We start from the raw sequence: 19111 nt of genomic DNA on the forward strand, positions 1-19111 counted from the left end.
AGAATGGCCCTCTAGAATAAGATTTACACCTGTTAGTAAAAATGTATTAAGTGATGATTAAGTTGACCCCAAAAAAGTTTTACTGTCTCCTCTTCATATCAAACTTGGCTTGATGAAGCAGTTTGTTAAAAAAACCCTATACAAAAATGGACAGTGTTTCAAATATTTGTGCCAGAAATTGTTATTTCCAGCCTTATCCGATGCCAAGATAAAAGAAGGTATTTTTGTTGGGCCGCAGATAAGAACATTATGCAAACAAAACGAAAACTTCGAAAGTATTGTTCAAAATATGTTACAACACTTCCATTTTTCTTCGTCTAGGTTGTAATATGAGTTTTCACACTTAAACCACTTTCCTGAAAATCTTGGAGTAGTTAGCGAAGAACAGGGGGAGAACAGAGAGGTTTTACCAGGACATTAAGGAAATGGAACGGCGATACCAAGGCAAATGGAGCATAACGATGATGGCGGACTACTGCTGGAAGATCAGCCTAAATTACATAACATCAGTTTTCAAAATAAAAACATCTGTCAAAAAGTTTAATTTTGTAGACCTATGTTATTAGTAATTAAAGCGTAAATAGATAGTAAGTAAAAATAAAAAAAATAAAATTATTAATTTTTACAGCAGGGCGATTCTAATTTAATTTTCAAATCAACCATATGAGAAAATATCAAAAGTTGACATATGATATTTCATTCTATTCAGAGTGTCATTTTCTATCGAATGAAGTAAAAAAATACCAAGGGTGTCATTTAAAAATCAAAAGTTGTAGTCATTTCCGGTAAAACAGGAAGTGACCAAAAATACAAATAAAATTGAATACGTCAATCAATCCTAAATTTTGTCATATACTAACATACGAAATCTCGTTTTTTATCTAAAAAATATTAAAAAAGCAAATATAAAAGAGTTAGAGGTGACCCACATTTGAGACGACCACAAAATATTAGATATTTTCTTAATGAAATAAATGAATCGGTATGAATGTCATTTGCCTTTTTTTGTTATTGTCTATCAAAATCTTCCCATGAATCGTAAAACAGAGTTATAACAAATTTTCCATATGCTTTCTTTTTATTATAATATTCTTCTATACTCTATTACAATTTCACTCCTCCTCAAAAACATAGTTCAAATGTTTATTTATACAGCTAGGAGCTGGGTCAATTATTAAGAAAAGGATATCTTTGGAAACGATTGCTCTACCAGACTCTCTATTTTTCTTTTTATTATTCGTTTCTTTTCTCCTTTGTTCTTTGCCATTTTTTGGATCTCAGTTTGCTCTCCGTTAGATTGAAAAATAATATCACAAACTCCTACCAAAATATCAGAATCAAATTTCAACGTTCCGAGAAGATGAAACTGTAGTTCTAAGAAGAGTGTATACAGGGTGAGTATTAAATAAGAGCAAATGTTTTCAAAGCTGGTAGATCTCTATAAAGGAAACATATTATTTTATCTTTGCAGTTTTATAAATAAATCCAAAATAACGAATTATTTTACTGTGAAAATTAAAAAAAAATATAAATTTTATTTAAATTTTGAGAATCACTGGATTTTTTCTGAGTTTTCGTTCTTCCAAATTTAATCTACAACCTATGTTGCCATATTATCAATATTTTATGTTTTTTTTAATTAAATATTAACAAATGTTCATGATATTTTTTCGAAAAATTCAAAATTGTCATATTTTTTTGAGAATAAAACTTCATAGACGTGTTTCTGGGGTACAAATATACCACGCCTAAAAATGTTTGCACTTATTGAAGACTCACCCTATGTAATATGTTGTTCAAATGTATATCTACTCTAACATAATATCATTAGCGTAACTAGCAATTTATCCTGGGGTGGGCCTGGGGGGAGGCTGGTCCTGGAATTGAACCCAGGGGGGCCTAGTGCTTTTGTTTTTTTAAAAATGAAAAATAATTTTAAAAAACACATTTTTTGAATAAAACGTTTACATGAATTTATCTATCAATCAATTTCATAGACTTGGTTATCAAACCGTGTTCCCGTAGATTACTTAAATACCTACAAATTTTCTAAAAAAAATAAAAATTAACACATTTTTTGAACACAATAAAATAATATTAACTAAACAAAACCAGAAAAAAACGTCATTTTTACTGCATCACAAGCAAATAAAAATTAATACGTAGCCAAGAGTCATAATTCAGGATTTCTCTAGGGGGGTGCCCAGCAATACCTGGGGTGGGCGGCACCCCCGGGCACCCCTCTAGTTACGCCAATGCATAATATCGATTTTTAAGAATGGTTATTTGGTTCTACACTTATTTTACATCGCATTAAATTTATCATTTTATCTCAACCGAAATCTTAACTGACATTTTTTCCAAAAAATATTCCCAAAACTTATACTACATAATTTAGTAAAATCATCTTCCTTACCACACTTAATTATGCACACTACTTAGGAAACACATTGTATATTTTTGTAGAATAAAACATATTTATATGATACTATAACAAAATAGGTGTGTCTTTTCATGCATGCCGGAATGGAAACATAAGAGAGATATGCATAACAATGCAAGACTATAGAAAAATAGCTGATGCGAAAAGAGTTTATCTGGTGCATTGAAGTATGAATTTAGCATCCGGAAGAGCATTGATTTTGAATCGCTATTGTACCTTGTTATCTACATCCTATGTCTATGATATCGATTGGCTTGAATATTTTTTTAGAAATAACTTTATTCCGAATAGTTTCAAAACGATGTCTTCTACCATTAAGATATGATGGATAGTAGGTAACTGAATAAAAAATGACGTTCATGTGACTCGTACTATACAGAACGTCTCTTAAATAAGTGCGGGTATTTGAACTGACTATTTCTAATAATAAGGGGCTGTCCTGTGCCGAAGACACTACGAGTTGTAACGCCTTTTGTGACAGTCCTTTTTCTATGTTTGCAACTCATCTCTACACCCTCCACTAATTTGTGCAGGTCCTTGATAGGATGGGAGCATAATTCCTCCGGTTCTAGTCTTGCTTTCCCAAATAGAAAGTGTCGCTTGCGATCCAGAGCCTCGTGCCTTGCAGTGATATATTATGTCCTTCGCTGATTCAGAATCTTTATCGCAGAATCTGCAGCCAATACTTATCTGATACAGATTGAGCTTATTTAGGTAGCACTTGAGAGTCCTGTGAAGAGACCTGTTTAATCCGCACTTTATTCATGCTAAACATAAGTAGTTCCTGCGTAGTTTTAAATTACTATCTCGGGTAGGCATTGCTATGAACTGTCTGTCTTTCCAGTGGACATTCTGGTTTTTGGTGACCCATGAGTTTTACTGACTACTTGTTATACATTTGAGTATTTCCATTACCGGCTCTGGACCAAGAATACCGGTTCTTGACCAAATTCAGGTTTCGACATTCTAGAAACTTAGGATGCACCATATTAATTGTCAAAATGTATTTTTCAAAGCCTACTGTATAAGTACACTGTAAAAAAAATGAGTGAAATTTCACTCAATACTTTCTCAATTTCTGTCCACACCCGATTGAGTGAAATTTCCACTCTACAGAACTGAGTGAATCTTCAATTCTTAGAGTGAAAAGCACTGAGTGTTTTCACTCAATCGAGATTGGACGAAAGACTCCTTTTTTACTAATTATGGTTCACCTTGAGTAGGATTTTGATCAATTTTGATAATTGAACTGAGTGAATCTTCAATTCTTAGAGTGAAAAGCACTGAGTGTTTCACTCAATCGAGATTGGACGAAAGACTCCTTTTTTACTCATTATGGTTCACCTTAAGTAGGATTTTGATTTAACACTTTAAAATGAGTGAACTCACTAAGTGTTGAGTTCAAGTACACCTTTTATTGAGTGACTTTTACTCAAATTTGTGTTACACTTAACTCGATTAGTACTCATATCTGAGTATTAATTTCACTCAGTATTGAGAAATATATTCGAAACGATTTTTTTAAAAGCTATATGTAAGTTAACTTGTTATTTTATAACAGGTGGGGCAGGTGCCTTTCAAAGGTAAGTTTCAGTTTAGGACATGGTCTTGAACATTTACATTTCCTAAAATTCACTTTTGGGAGGCATTTTTTTGTTCACTTGTAATAAAATAACAAGTTAGCTTACATATATAGCTTTTAAAAAAATAATTTAGAATATTTTGTTTTTTTTTTTAACAAACCAAATGAAAAACTGTAGAACCTTCAAAAATATTTTTATTTGTCATTTTTATTTGACAAAAACAAATAAAATCAAATATAACACTATTATTATAATATCAAAAACATTTTAAAAAGTTTTCAACTCTTTTTGTAAAAAAATACAGGAACTTTTTAAGCTAGACGTCTAGAAAAATTGCATCACATCGCAAAAATCCGTTTTATTAAGAGCATTCGTCAGCTCGGCTAGCAACATTCTCGAATATTTCTAATTTCTAAACTAATTTTTAATAACGAAAATACGGCCACAGTTACACTTTACATCACACTTTACACACACACTATGGACTTGTAACCTTATTGGCGCCTTCGAAGGAACAAGACAACCTACGACTAGAACAGATAATTAAAAACTGAGAAAAAGGGGAATAGCTTATTCAGTATCGAAGAAACGCGTATGACGTATGATTAGTAATGAGCGAAAATATTCTAAACTGGGAGATTTCACTCAAATTTTTATTGTGTTAAACTATAATATGAGTTTTTAAGTGAATTTTTCTATTCCATTACTCAAAGATAGGGGTTATAACTCGAACATGAGCTTATTAAATCGCTATTGATTAAATAGAGATCATATTTGATTTATATATGATGAATTTATTATATTTTAGATGAAAATGTACTCAATTATTTCACTCAAAAAATTCACTCCCTGAGAAATATGAGTTCACTCAGGCCGATTTTTTACAGTGTAGGCTTTGAAAAAATATATTTCAACAATTATTATTGTAAAATAATTGTTGGTTTATATATTGTCTCTATAGGGTTTCCTATCAAATTAAAAAAATTGTGTAAAAAATATGATGTTGTACAGGGTGTCCCATTTTAGTTGAAATCATACGGTATCTCCCGAGATATCTCCGTTATTAGTAAAAATAGGAGGATGCGGTTTGCAGAAACCTGTCCAACTTTTTTGTCAAACGGAAGATGCTGTAAACAAAATCTCTTTACGGGTCTTTACGACATCTGATATATTACGACCCCTGTATCTCCGTTATTAATTGTGAATGATATCGGGGAAGTTAAAACTGATTCTTGTAGAACTTTTTACGTAGAATACAATGGTGTAGTCTGTTTTTCTACGAAAAAAATATTTTTGAAAATATGAACTAAAGTTAGTATGTTTTTTTTCAATTTTGAACACCCTCTATATTTATAAATCATATGATCCGTCTTGCTAGGAGCTTCTCAAAAAAAAAAAAAATTATATATATATATATATATATATATATATATATATATATATATATATATATATATATATATATATATATATATATATATATATATATATATATATATATATATATATATATATCACTATATATTTATATTTCACTATTAACTGCAATATTTAAATATATATATATATATATAGCTCCTATATTTATTTTCATATACTGCGTTTAATAATATAATAGCTTGGGAGTAGCGTTTAACGCCTTGGGAGTACAAGGTAGCTTGCTATACTAGAGCCGTTCGGTATACAAGGAAGGTAATGTGGCTAGCACTACGCTTCAACCGCCTATTATTACCTCAGGATTGTGAATCCCAAGTACTCATTTAAGGCTGAGTCGACCTAGGTACCCAAAGTATTTTTATTTTAATAAAAATAGTCTGCTGATGAAATGCCGGGTGTGGGAATCGAACCCACACCTTGAGATTGGTAGACGAGAGCCTGTACCTCTACGCCACCGGGCACCTTTTTTTTTAAATATATCATTTTCTTATTATTAGGCCGTGATAAATAAGAAAAATATCAAAATGGTATCTATTAAATAGCCATACACATATCAAAAATTTATTTGGGATTGATATATTTTACTTTTGAACCGTACCACTGAATCTCTGAATATATTTTTCTTTTTTTTAATAACGGAATTTATTATAACGGGATGGGTTTACAAATATCTAAAAGCTTATATTATTAAAGCGTTTTCCAGGTGTTCGACATTGTTGTAGTTGCCACGATATATTTCATATTTCAAAAATCCACAAAATCAGAAATCAAGAACAGACAAATTCGGTAATCAGGGAGGCCATCATATGGGTCCATTAGTTCCTATTCATTGATTTGCGAGGGGGGGGGGGGGCTCCATCTTGCTGAAAGTATATTTGACGTAAATTAGCTAAAGAAATATGTAAAAGTTCCGGTACGATAGCTTCTAAGGTTTACAAATAGCGGTAGAGGGTTAAGTTTCCCTAATATGAACATAATTTATTAGTGACTCCCAAAATAAAACAAGAGACAGATAGCACTATATACTTTTAATAATTCTTTAGTTTCTTTTATTACCAATCATGGCCTACTAATAAATATTATCTTTTAATATAATTTTTTAAATATTACAATTATTAGTGAAAATAAATATAGAGTGATATATATTTTTGAGAAGCTTATGGCAAGCCAGATCATATAATTTATAAATATACAGGGTGTTCCGTTTAAGAAAACATAACATTAGTTCATATCTTTAAAAATATTCTTTTCGTAGAATAACAGACTACGCCACTGTATTCTAGGTAAAAAGTTCTACAACAAACAGTTTTCACCTTCTCGATATCTTTAACAATAACAGAGATACAGGGAGTGTCCCAAATTGCAAAATTTTCAAAAAGACCCTGTAGCTCAGAAACGAAAAGAGCTATAAAAATTTTGTTTACGGCATCTTCCATTTGACAAAAAAGTGGGACAGGTTTGTGCAAACCGCACCCTATAGAAAGATCTATAGAAAATATCTCCTATAGAAAAGGGCTTTTCCCTTTAAAAGGGTCCAATTTGACCCACCCTCTACCTATGACTCTATGTATTTTACAGAATATGAGACTTTTGCCGAAAAGATCGATTTTGTTCCATAAAAAAACTGAATCTCTACTTATGTCGAATTTGTCAACGGAAACGAAATACCGAAACGAAGGAGCAAAGATAAAAAAAAAATATTAAAGAACCCTTTAGCTGTAAGGGTCGCATTCAATAGGGAATAAAAAATGTATCGCTTAAAAATTGATGAGCTTCTATCGAAATATCCGCTTTTTCCTGAAGATGGGGATTTACCGAACAAGAAAAGATTAATGGTATTTTTCTCAGCTGCGGCAATTAGTGGGTCATTATATTCCGATACGATTAATTTGACAATAGCGATTCAATCGCCGGAGAAAGACAAAATATATATTTTTGTCGGTTTTAAGGAGATTGAATAAAATCGTATTGATTGTATCACTGTCACTCTTTTTTTATTTGAGCTAGAAATGGTAATAATTCAAATTATTCAGTACTAGTATAACAAGTAGAATGAAAATTGATCATTCTAATTGTTATACATTTATAAGAAATATACAGGATTGGTTGGTGCTGGTCCCCTTAATATGTTTATATATGCTAAGGGTTCTCCTGATGACATGTTCCCTTCACAACTGAAAAAAATATATGATTTTTGTTCATACACTATCATAAATACAGGGTGTTTAAAAAAACATTATCCATCTCTCGTGGGGAGATTCCTCACTCACGTGAAAACAAGATTTATTTTTCATATCAATATAGGTCCGATTCTGCTTTGTTTCGTAGCTACAGGGTGTTAGTTTTAATAATCTTTCGATTTATTATAATTTTCTTCAAAGTACTTTAGTGATTTGAAATGTTGAGGGTAAAAGTTACTATAAGTGTTACATATTTTAATGCTCAGTGTCGATAAATTCATCACAGACATGCATATGGGTTATTACTGAAATATTAAAAAAAAAACATGTGCGCCACTGACTTTTTTCTTTTGGTATCAAAATTGTGTAGGCCGTCTAATGCCAATTATAAGTTACCTCTCGATATTTTGTCGTTGATGAGATAAACGCAATTTTATTAATCACAATTAATAAAATGAAAATAAAAATAAAATTATTAAATTATATATTTTACGTAATTTATTATTAAATATTATTACTATTTTTTTTTCTTTTCTTTTTCATCACAGGTTTCTCTGGAATAATCCTTGTATCGAGTCGTATACCAAGATACAAAGGGGATGGCGTAAAAAATCCTAATGTGAATTTTTCCTACTGCGCGAGATTTCTAATTCTCGCCCGAACTACTCGGTTCGGCCGTCATCGGCATGGATCGAAATCCTTGAGATGTAAATTCTACATGAAATGAAGGAAAAAACGTGTTAAATTTGTCAACGTCGCTCCTCGCAGTCGCTATCGAGGGTTGAGACTCGAAAAGTTAGAGGCTGGCCAGGTGCTCCATACGTTAAGTTAGAAACTGATATAAAAATAAAATGTTATAATTATGCAGACGCATTGAGTATTGATAATATTTTTAATCGGAAACAAGAAATAATAATTAGTGGCGTGGTATGGCGATTAACTGGAAATTAAATTAAACATTTTTATATAACTGATAACTCTTGTGAGGAAGGGTGAAGGGAAAAGAGACAGATGAAGCAGAAAAACAAACTAATTTTATTGGAAATTAAAACAAAATTGTAATTTTGACAGTTAATGTTTTTTTTAGAACATTAGAACGTTATAGCACAAATATCACGAAGGAGAAGCAGGGGAAACATACAAAGGTAAATATATTTTAAAAACATATTATGTGCAGTGACTTTCTAACATAATTAATTCTTTTCAGAATCAAGGTCCGTCATATACACAGCAAAATTTAAATAGTTATATATGGTTAGAGCTTTCAAAATTAAAGATATATGATGTCATGAGAGTGTGTATTATTTGTTGCCTATGGTATAATTAAATAAATAAGAGCTGAGAATTCTAATAATGGCAATAATCCCTAGAGTCAATTTAGAGGTTAACTATTCTCTGGATTAACTGAAAAAAAAATGTTCTGGAGTCAAAGAGTATTTTATTTATAAAATTACCCAGAACATCACAATTAAATAATTTTGTATTTTAATTTAGAGACTCGTAGGAACGAACTATTTTGAGTTTACTGAAGAAGTTTAAGGTACTAGAAAAAACATTTTCCCCCAACTCGACCTTTTTACCACCCCTTAAATGATATTGCAATTCAATTTTAAGACCTTAATAAGAAATGTTTTTCAAAATATTTCGAATTTATTCATTGGTCAAAATAAAGCATGGAAGTTGGTATTATATGAAATGGTTTATTATAAAATATAAATGTATGATAAAATAAAATAAATCAAACTGTAGTCCCTCTGGTATTCTAGTGACTGCGAACTGCGGGTGGCTGCTGAAAAACTGCTACTGAAGGTGAGCGTAGGTATACCTACACCTACCTATAAACAAAAAAATATATGAGTATAATGAATTTAACAACACCGTCAAATTAAAGATTGGGTAAAATACATTACATATTATTATTTAAAACAATATCTACCCAAAGTGAATATAATTTAAAATGTTAATAATCTTATTTTAATTATTAGGTCTAGGAAAGAAATGTGTCTTTTCCATTTTAAAAAAGGTACATACCTTTTTGTTCTATTGTAACTATGGTAACTAACTAGACACCATTTTGCCACTGTTGCTGCTCAGAAATCACCTTCTTGGCAATAATCTGTAAAAATATATAGATAAAAATTTACGTTACACATTATTCATTACGAATTAAAATTATAATTCATTTTAAATTATTTGGGAGCCAACTACTGTCAAAACTATAACACCGAGACAGAGACCGATGTACTTATTTTTACTTACCGCTAATATATTCCACTATTATTATTTTCATATCTATATCTTCATATAATTGCGGATCCAATCGGAGTTGAATTATCCAGCTGCCAGTACTTGTCCTTCACTTTGAGAGGATCTGAAAGTATTTTATTACAAATTAATTAATTACCTTGCACTTAAATACATGCTAATCAAGTTATAAGTAAACCGAAACATTATGGATACTGAATATTTTGTTTTTTTTTAATACATAACTACAAAAGATAAGCACAAATGAAATTTCCTACCTTCTGGCTTCCTTTTTAAATAATCCTTCCATTTTCAATTCACAATAATTCACTCCGTTCAGTAACGAACAATAATTCCATAATAATTCACTCTGTCTGATATACTTACGAAAATATGAGAATACTGGCAACAGTGTTTTTTACTTTCCGAAGACGTTCGGACGCAATCGTAATATTAGGAAAAAGTAGAATTAGGAAATTCTTGGCGCTCCCGATACAAAGCGTGCTCATTATGGAGACATAACCTTTCGTACTAGCGATGTTGTGCCGAGTACCACAGCCCTTTGCATCGCCAAAATTGTGCTGGTCGGGATTTGAAGATTTTTTAGGTGGCTTTGCATATTTCTATGTCCGTTAGCTGATATAATAATTGGTAGAATCTCAACCTTAGCTAGATTCCATAGCTTTTTGATTTCAGTTGCCAGTTCCTGGTATTTAGATATTTTTTCGTCATACATCCGTGTCATATTGGAGTCTAGTGGAACTGCAAAGTCTATTATTGTGACTTTTTTTGCTGCTATGTCTTTGAAAACCATGTCTGGGCGATTATGATGCACTGGCTTATCAGTAATGATATCCATGTTCCATAAAATTTTGTAGCTGGTATTTTGTAGTATTGCCAAAGGTGCCAAAGGTGTGTATTTGTAGTCCGGTGTGTAGGTTTGTAGCAGTTTGTGTTTAAGACATAGTGCTTGATGTAAAGTTTTCCCCATGTTATCGTGTCTGCTACGGTATGTGGTAGATGCTAGTGATGTGTAGCCTGACATGATATGCTGTATACTTTCTTGAGCAGGGCAACCTAACCAACATGTTGTTGAAGGTACGTCTTCTTTTAGTATGTATTTTCTATATGTTCTTTTATGGAACAGGTATCCGAGCTTCAGGTAGGTGACTGACATGGACTTGCATACATCCTGCTGTTCAATACTGGCAGCAAACCTCCCATGGAGTGCTTTTTGCGCCCAATCTGATTTTAGTTGTTGTCTCTTTGCTTTGTATGTTTCTACTAGTTGTTGCGCTAGATTTAGTGCACTCAGATTTTTGTCTGCTTTGATGATGGCTTGTATGGTAGTAGAGCGTTTCGCATGAAAATATTTGATGAGGCTTTTTTTCTGCTGCAGGTGTGCAAGTTCAAGATTTATAAGAGATCTTCCTCCATCGCTTCTTGGTAAGTCTAACCTTTCCAACGCAGATTTTGGATGGTGCATCCTGTATTTAGTGAGTATTGTTCTGATTTTTTGATCCAGATGTTTTAGCTCAGTGGTAGACAACGACAGAATACCAAAAGTAAACGTGAGTGCAGGTGCTGCCCAGGTATTGATTGCATCGAAACAATTTTTGGCTTTCAGACAGATTCTCAGTACAATATTTAATCTGCGGAAAAATTCTTCTTTAACCCGTTCTCTGTTTAATGTTTCTTTGATGTTAAATGCTTGTTCAGTTCCCAGATAGTACTTACTATTAGTTATTATTACTATTAGTCCCACCTACAGCAATTTCAAATAAAAAATAATGGCATTTAAGATAATGAGAAAAAAACTAATTTTCAAAAGTTTTAACATCCTGTAACTCCAAAACTATGCATTTCCATACCCATGTTTATAGGAACTTTTTTCATATTTTTTGATGAGAAACCAATGAGTACTTATTTAAAACTTTCGCTTTATCTCATCAAGGAGGCCGAAATCGACAAAATATCCTTTTAATCGGCATTAAACTGCTTACACTATTTCGCTAACAAGAGAAAAAAAGTCAAAAAAAAAAGTGGCGTCCATGCTTTTTTAGAAAAATATTCCAGTGATAACTTATATGCACGTCTCTGGTGAATATGTCGAATTTTTTAGCTTTTGAAATATGTAGTATTTATAGTAACTTTTACCTTTAGAAAATTATAATAAATCGAAAAAATAATAAGATTTTAACACTCTGTAGCTACAAAACAAGGCAGAATCGGACCTATGTTGATATGAAAAATAAATCTTATTTTTACGTGGGGAATATCCTCACGAAAGATGGCATATTTTTTAAACACCCGTATATACGGTGATTCACAGCCATGGCACCTTTGACGTTTATGGAAAACTGGTAATAGGATTTTTGAAAATTTGGATTTTTGCATAAAGGCACCTGCTCCATCTGTCTAATTTATTTTCCGCATTACAGTGTTGCCACTTCGTACTAAAAGTGCTCTTTGTAATTTTAAATGGACACACGGTATATTATTATATTTTTCAAAACTACTCCCATATCTCAAGGTTTTTCTATTATACTAACCTATACCAATATCTAAAAGTTTTTGAGATAAAAAATAAAACATGCGTAAAATTGAATATAGAATAAGCATTGGTTAAATCATAAATTCGGTATATTGAAAGCTGAAATTTGGGTTATAAGTTAACGAAAGTCGATATAATCAATCTGTCTAAATCAACCGAATGGATATTCTACAGGGAGAACAAAATTTATATTTATTTCCATTAAAAAATTGCTCAAATCTTTGTTATTTTAAATTCAAGCCTATGTTTAGTATTTTAAAAATCGAAACAATTCCAGTGATAACCTATATGCACGTCCCTGGTGAATATGTCGACACTTTTTTCGCATAAAATATGTCGCATTTATCTTTTAGTAACTAACTTTTACCCTCAAAATGTCATTTGAATCGCTAAAAGTTTTCAAAAAGTTAATTAAACGGGATTCTGGGCAGCGTTCATATGTTCTAATCTAAACATTTTGTTTAAAAACAAGTGTTTAAAAAACCATTACTTGTTTTAGATTTGTTAAGATTTACAAAAAAAGTTATACTGCTATAAATTGAAAATTGAAATAACTCTATATTTGTTATACATATATTAAATAGGCATACTTTTACCGCGGCTATATGTAAAACAGGCCAGTCAATCTGGAGGTTGAGGTAGAAAAAATTAGTAAACAACCGATCTCAACGGGAATGTGTAGATAATGATCTCCTATTTAACCCCTCAAAAGTCCCATTCGGTCCCAGTGGGGGAGTTTGAAAAAAACCGCGGCCAACTTGGATTTTTTCGTTTTTTTTACTCCGTTTGCATAACTTTTCGAAAAAACTAAAGACATGTCTTTTGTAGAAAATTGAATTTAGAATATTTTACATTCAATCATTTTTTTTCTAAAATAAATAGTAATAGAGATAGAGCAATTTTTTACTATACGTTTCATAAATTTTCACTTACGCTTTTTCACTATCAACTATAATTTTTGCGTTAACAGTATAGTGTTAGTATAGATAAACCACAAGTATAAATTTAAGCATTAAAACAATTAAAAATAACGTTTTAAAATTATTATTAAATTAAAGTTATTAAATAAAATCTACTATGACGTCATCCTGAGCGTAAATTTCGTCCCCAACTAAAATACAAAAGTTTGTGCAACTGATTCCGTAGCATTGACCACACTTTGAAGTGAACATTTGAAAAATTTAAAAGCCAGTTTTCTACAAGAGAAATTTTTAGAGCACTGACTCTCTTTGCAATTGCAGAATATTAATTTTAGTAGGTCAGGAGGCGCCACATCTTCTGTTGATTGAATAGGTGTCAGATTGCCTTTTTGGTCTTTCTTCCATCTATATTGTAAAGAATTTAACTCGTTACCAATCCATTCTTGAATCTAAAGAGTTTTCAGTTGGAAGCAAATTAACTAAATTACAGGTAGTCTTAAGGGCTTGTCTTGATGTAATCCTATTGTATAGAATGTATCTCAGATGGTTAATATGTTTAATATAGCTTGGGTAGTGATATAGCTTTAAAAGATAATTTAATCCTGACTGAAACAAGTGATCTTTGTTAGGGTTTTTTTTTCTAAAAATACGTCGAGGTATTGACAAAGATCGTCATATTTTGCAGTACCGACACATTTTTGACTAAATCAGGATTAAATTATCTTTTAAAGCTATATCACTGCCCAAGCTATATTAAACATATGAACCATTTGAGAATCCCATAAGACTACCTTTAATTTAGCTAATTTACCTCCAACTGAGAACTCTGCAAAACTCCATTTACTCAGAATGACATACTTTCAGGTAACTGTAAAGATATATTTATTATAGGAAATGTTATAAGTTGTATGTTTTAGATTCAAGAATGGATTGGTAACAAGTTAGATCCTTTACAATATGGATGGAAGAAAGATCAAAAAGGCAATCTGACGCCTATTCAATCAACAGAAGATGTGGCGCTTCCTGACCTACTAAAATTCATTCTTGAAGAGTCAGTGCTCTAAAAATTGCTCTTGTAGAAAACTGGTTTTGCATGTTCTTCAAAGTGTGGTCAGTGCTACGGAATCAGTTGCACAAACTTTTGTATTTTAGTTGTGGCTAAAATGGCACTCAGGATGACGTCATAGCAGATTTTATTTAATAAATTTAATTTAATAATAATTTTTTAACAATAATTTTATTTAGTAAATAATATTTGAACGTTATTTTTAATTGTTTTAATGCTCAAATTTATACTTGATTTATCTATATTAACACTATACTGTTAACGCAAAAATTATAGCTAATTGGTTTAAAAAAACTGGAAAATTTATAAACCGTATAGTAAAAAATTGCTCTATCTCTATCTCTATTTTATTTATTTTAGAAAAAAAATAATTGAAGGTAAAATATTCAAAATTTAATTCTCTACAAAAAATATATCTTTAGTTTTTTTCGAAAAAAGTTATGCAAACGGAGTAAAAAAACGAAAAAATCCAAGATGGCCGCGGTTTTTTTCAAACTGCCCCTACTGGGACCGAATGCGACTTTTGAGTGGTTAAATAGGAGATCATATTATCTATATATTCCCGTTGAGATTGGTTGGTTATTAATTTTTCAAACCTGTATTTTATTTCATATTTGGATATTTGGACCTAAAAAAAGGCATTTATTATAAGGGTTAAATATGTATAAAAACTTTGGTTTTTGAGATATTTAAACCGATAAATTGTATTTTCCATTATTTTTTGGATGTCATCTGGCGAAATCTTCCCTGACTCGTTGAACAGACTTTACATAAAAATAATACTCACTTTAGCTATTTTAATATCATTTTAATTTAAATTACATTTTTAATAAAAGTTTATATGTATACAAGTTTTGATGCCTTTATAAAGTTAAATAATTACATGGAATTGTTCTAGTATGAGTGAATTTAAAGTTATAATTAATAAATAATATCTAAAATTCAAGATAGGTTTACTCAAAAGATGTATGTGTTTATTTGTCAATGAACGATGCATAGTGTGTTAAGACACTTTTAACTCTATAGTTATACACGTCCTTATTTTTTAACTCCACCTTAAAGGCATCTCCAATATTTCCACTTTCGGCACCTTGCACTAAATCTGTCACTTCATCTGAGTCAGATAACTCGATCTTCAGAATAAAGGGAGCAATGGCTATGCCGAATTTGCCATACAGAAACCAGTGGCGTCTTAAGTCTTGCAATGTAACGCCTGCGTTTGTTTCGCCCATTTCCAAAAGAAAATTTGTGAGGTGGCAATGGTAGGATTCTAAAATCACGTCAAAATACTGTAGTACGGATTCGTCTGCCACAGTGTAGAGGTAGAAGGATAAATCACATATAGGAGATCCCATGCTGCTCAACTGAAAATCGATGAACGCTATGTTGGAGGGTAGGGATTTGTCTTCGTTCTGAAAATGAAAATTTACACTTAGTAGAATACATTTTATATCACCCGGTAAAACTTATGGTTAATCAAGAGATTAAATTTTAACTTGGAGTGCAACAAAACAATAAACTTACCTCATAAGCAAACATCATGTTATTATTCCAACAATCACCATGAAGTATCACAGACAACCCATCAGGCAAATCACTAGCTTTGCATAGAGCCCTCTCGATATCATTCTTATTAAAGTCCAGCTTTCTAAATGCTACTGGATCGACCTCTTTAAGAAGCTCACGAGCCAATTCGAAGTCGTTGCATATTCCAGGAACCATGCCAGCTTTAGTCACAAAGTACGAAAGAATATCCGTCATGTTCTTGGTCAGATTTTGGAACACTTCAGGTTGTTGACGTTTCATTGCAATGGATAGAGCGTGATATCGGGCATAGTTTTTGAAAACAAAAAATACGTGATCGAGATTTTGAGGTGTTTTTCTGTCATGGATATCGTATTTGAGGGATTTCATATTTTGTAATAGTATAGCTTCTTTTCTGTCTTTGTTGTAGATTCCATAACATCTTGGAAAATTATCAAAAATATATTCTACCTCCTTTTCCTTTTGGAATTGTGCAAAAGCAGGCATAATGACAGTATATACATACATTTCTCTTTGAAATATCTCTTCGATAGGTGCCTGTTTTCTGAGTTGTACACTTTGCATAGCTGATTTTATCGCTAAGTGATATATTCTATCTGTAAACGTAGATATTTTGACGAAAGTTACTTCCCCTAAATAGCCATCTCCTTTGTTAGCTTTTCCGGCTACGTCTACTTTATATTGAAAGATGTTTCGTTGTTCTAAAAAATCACTTATCCAAGTATGCACGTCTGATTTCGTATCACCCATTTTCAAAACTTATAAAAAATTTTTGTACTTTTCGAGTTGGTTTTATATACCTACCTGTGAATAGCGTTTTTCCCACTATAAAGGCAGCCATAATTATATGTTTTAAGTAATACCAGTTAATTATAAGAGAAAACAACGCAAACAACGATTACGATACATAATAATGCATGATTTTCAACACAGGCGTACTATTTTTATAAAAAAAAATAGATTATAAAGTTTATTTTGATTTGATGCAGTTTAATATCAGTGCTATACAGGGTGGTCCGAACTGTATTCCGGAAACTTCGGCAACATATTCTGCAGATAAAAATAAGTAAAAAAGTTCTTATAAATAGGTCCTAAAATGCTTAGTTTCGGAGACATAGGGTGGTAGAAGTTTCATTTTTATTTCGATTTTTTCCAAATAATTTCTGAAGTAACGTCAACATTTGGATGAAAATTGATGTCTGGGAGTTTTTTGACACAATAAAATTGATTTTGATGTCAATATGACCCCTACTTGTAGAGGGCGCTACCTACAAATTTTTTAACTGTTTTGAAAAGTAATAACTTTTCTTCCGTACCTGTATAAAACTACTGAGTGAAAAAAATATACATTTACGACGTTTTTTACGTTACTTCTCTTGATAAAAATATCTACGACACCTACAAATTTTTTAACTGCTTTGAAAAGTAATAACTTTTCATCCGTACCTGTATAATGATAAATTTGGAAACTTTTTATTTTATTGTATTAATCATAAAATTTTCTTCAAAAAAATGATGATTCAGAGAACAGTTCCTGATGAACTTTTGACACAAAAATATTTCAAATTCTAATAACTATTTAGTACGCATGATTAGTTTATGAAAATGATGACAGGGGGGGGTATTGATCATTTAGATTCAATATATCTCCAGAACCATTACTCGTAGCGATTTTTACCAAGACACTTGTTTACATAAAAACGTCGTAAATGTATATTTTTTACTCAGTAGTTTTATACAGGTACGGACGAAAAGTTATTAGTCTCCAAACCAGTTAAAACATATGGTTGGTGGCGCCCTCTACAAGTAGGAGTCATATTGATTTCAAAATGGAATTTTTCGCGTCAAAAACTCCTAGATGCCAATTTTCATCCAAATATTCACGTATTAAGAGAAGAAAATTTTTTGAAAAAAATCGAAATAATAAAGTAAGCTAGTCATATTTCTAAAATGATAGATGATAGCTCTCAACGAAAAACTAGTGACGCCACTGGAATCTCTTAGGCGCAAATATGCGCAGCTAATTGTTTTATTTCTCACTAGTGGATACTTGAGGCTATTTAATGAGATGTATTAGAGATGAAAATTGTGTAGGTCTAAATTTGTATCTACACATGAAAAAAATATACATAAATCTCCGTCGGTACTACCAACAAATTACAAACGATGCGTTACAATTTTTTCTTACACTCAGATCTTCCTAAAAGTTCCACCTGCCGTCTCCTATCATCGTCTGTCTGTTTACTTTAGGTTTTAAATTATGCTAGCATTCTAAAAATGAGGTATGAATTATATCAGAATATTTAAAAGTAATAAAATATAAATTTGTCAACGCATCTCGCCTCAAATATGTGACGAATCTATTTATTTGTCATTTTGCAGTAAACGGAATATTTAATAATCGTTCTATTATATTTTCGGCTTGTCTCGACTAATTACAAAAAAATCGTTTTATCGCGTTTTTCGAGTCTGCGGGACCACAGTGCGCCGGCCCTGTGCCCTGTGCCAAAGGCACTATAGTCAATAAGTTAATTCGTTAATTGGAATATTTTGCATAAAAACATAATTCTTTTGTACTAAACATTAGTGTACTACGCCCCTGTCTAACTTACATTTTCAGTTCTATTTATAATCATGTATTCCTTATTAGAATAGCAAATAGTTTTATTTTTAATGTTAAATATGATGTATTTTCTATCCCGGTTTTTTCACGATATTTAAACCAATATACAGGGTGAGACTTAAATAAGTGCAAATATTTTCAGCGCTTATAGATCTCAGTAAAAGAAACACATTCTCCCTTTACTGCTTTACCAAATCCAAAATAACCGAGATATTTTTATTTTGAAAATTAAAAAATATATATTTTTTCCCTAAATTTTGAAAACGACTGGATCTTTTCTGGGTTTCCTTTCTTGTAAACTTAATCTGCTACCTATGTTGCCAAATCAAATTATGTTTTTTAACTAAAAACTAAATAACATATCCAAAAATGTTTTCAAAAAATCTCAAATTCTTTTTTCGCAAAAATAAATCACACGGGTTTCTGGGGTCGAAATATACTACCCCCAAAAATATTTGAACTGATTTAAGACTCACCCTGTATATGTTATAGGTAACAACAGTAAAACCATATGTT

General features: G+C 31.3%; 1 protein-coding gene across 1 annotated transcript; it reads right to left on the reverse strand.

Annotated features, from left to right (window-relative positions):
* Positions 1-15228: 15228 nt before the first annotated feature.
* LOC115889326 lies at positions 15229-16751 on the reverse strand. The gene is made up of 2 exons (XM_030909295.1): positions 15952-16751; positions 15229-15839 (listed from the first exon to the last, which is right to left on the reverse strand). The coding sequence occupies exons 1-2, from the start codon at positions 16720-16722 to the stop codon at positions 15402-15404; spliced, it is 1209 nt and encodes a 402-aa protein (XP_030765155.1). The 5' UTR covers positions 16723-16751; the 3' UTR covers positions 15229-15401.
* Between the last annotated feature and the right edge of the window lie 2360 nt (positions 16752-19111).

The sequence above is a fragment of the Sitophilus oryzae genome, unplaced genomic scaffold (genome assembly GCF_002938485.1).
Source record: "Sitophilus oryzae breed Bouriz unplaced genomic scaffold, Soryzae_2.0 scaffold_813_pilon_pilon, whole genome shotgun sequence".
NCBI lineage: Eukaryota > Metazoa > Arthropoda > Insecta > Coleoptera > Curculionidae > Sitophilus > Sitophilus oryzae.

Bases quoted from the DNA above. Each gene is read 5' to 3' on its own strand.
- LOC115889326 (XM_030909295.1), bottom strand. From the start codon at position 16,722: ATGGGTGATACGAAATCAGACGTGCATACTTGGATAAGTGATTTTTTA. The intron at 15,840-15,951 runs GTAAGTTTATTG...TTTCATTTTCAG, and splicing joins ACATGATGTTTGCTTATGAG to AACGAAGACAAATCCCTACC.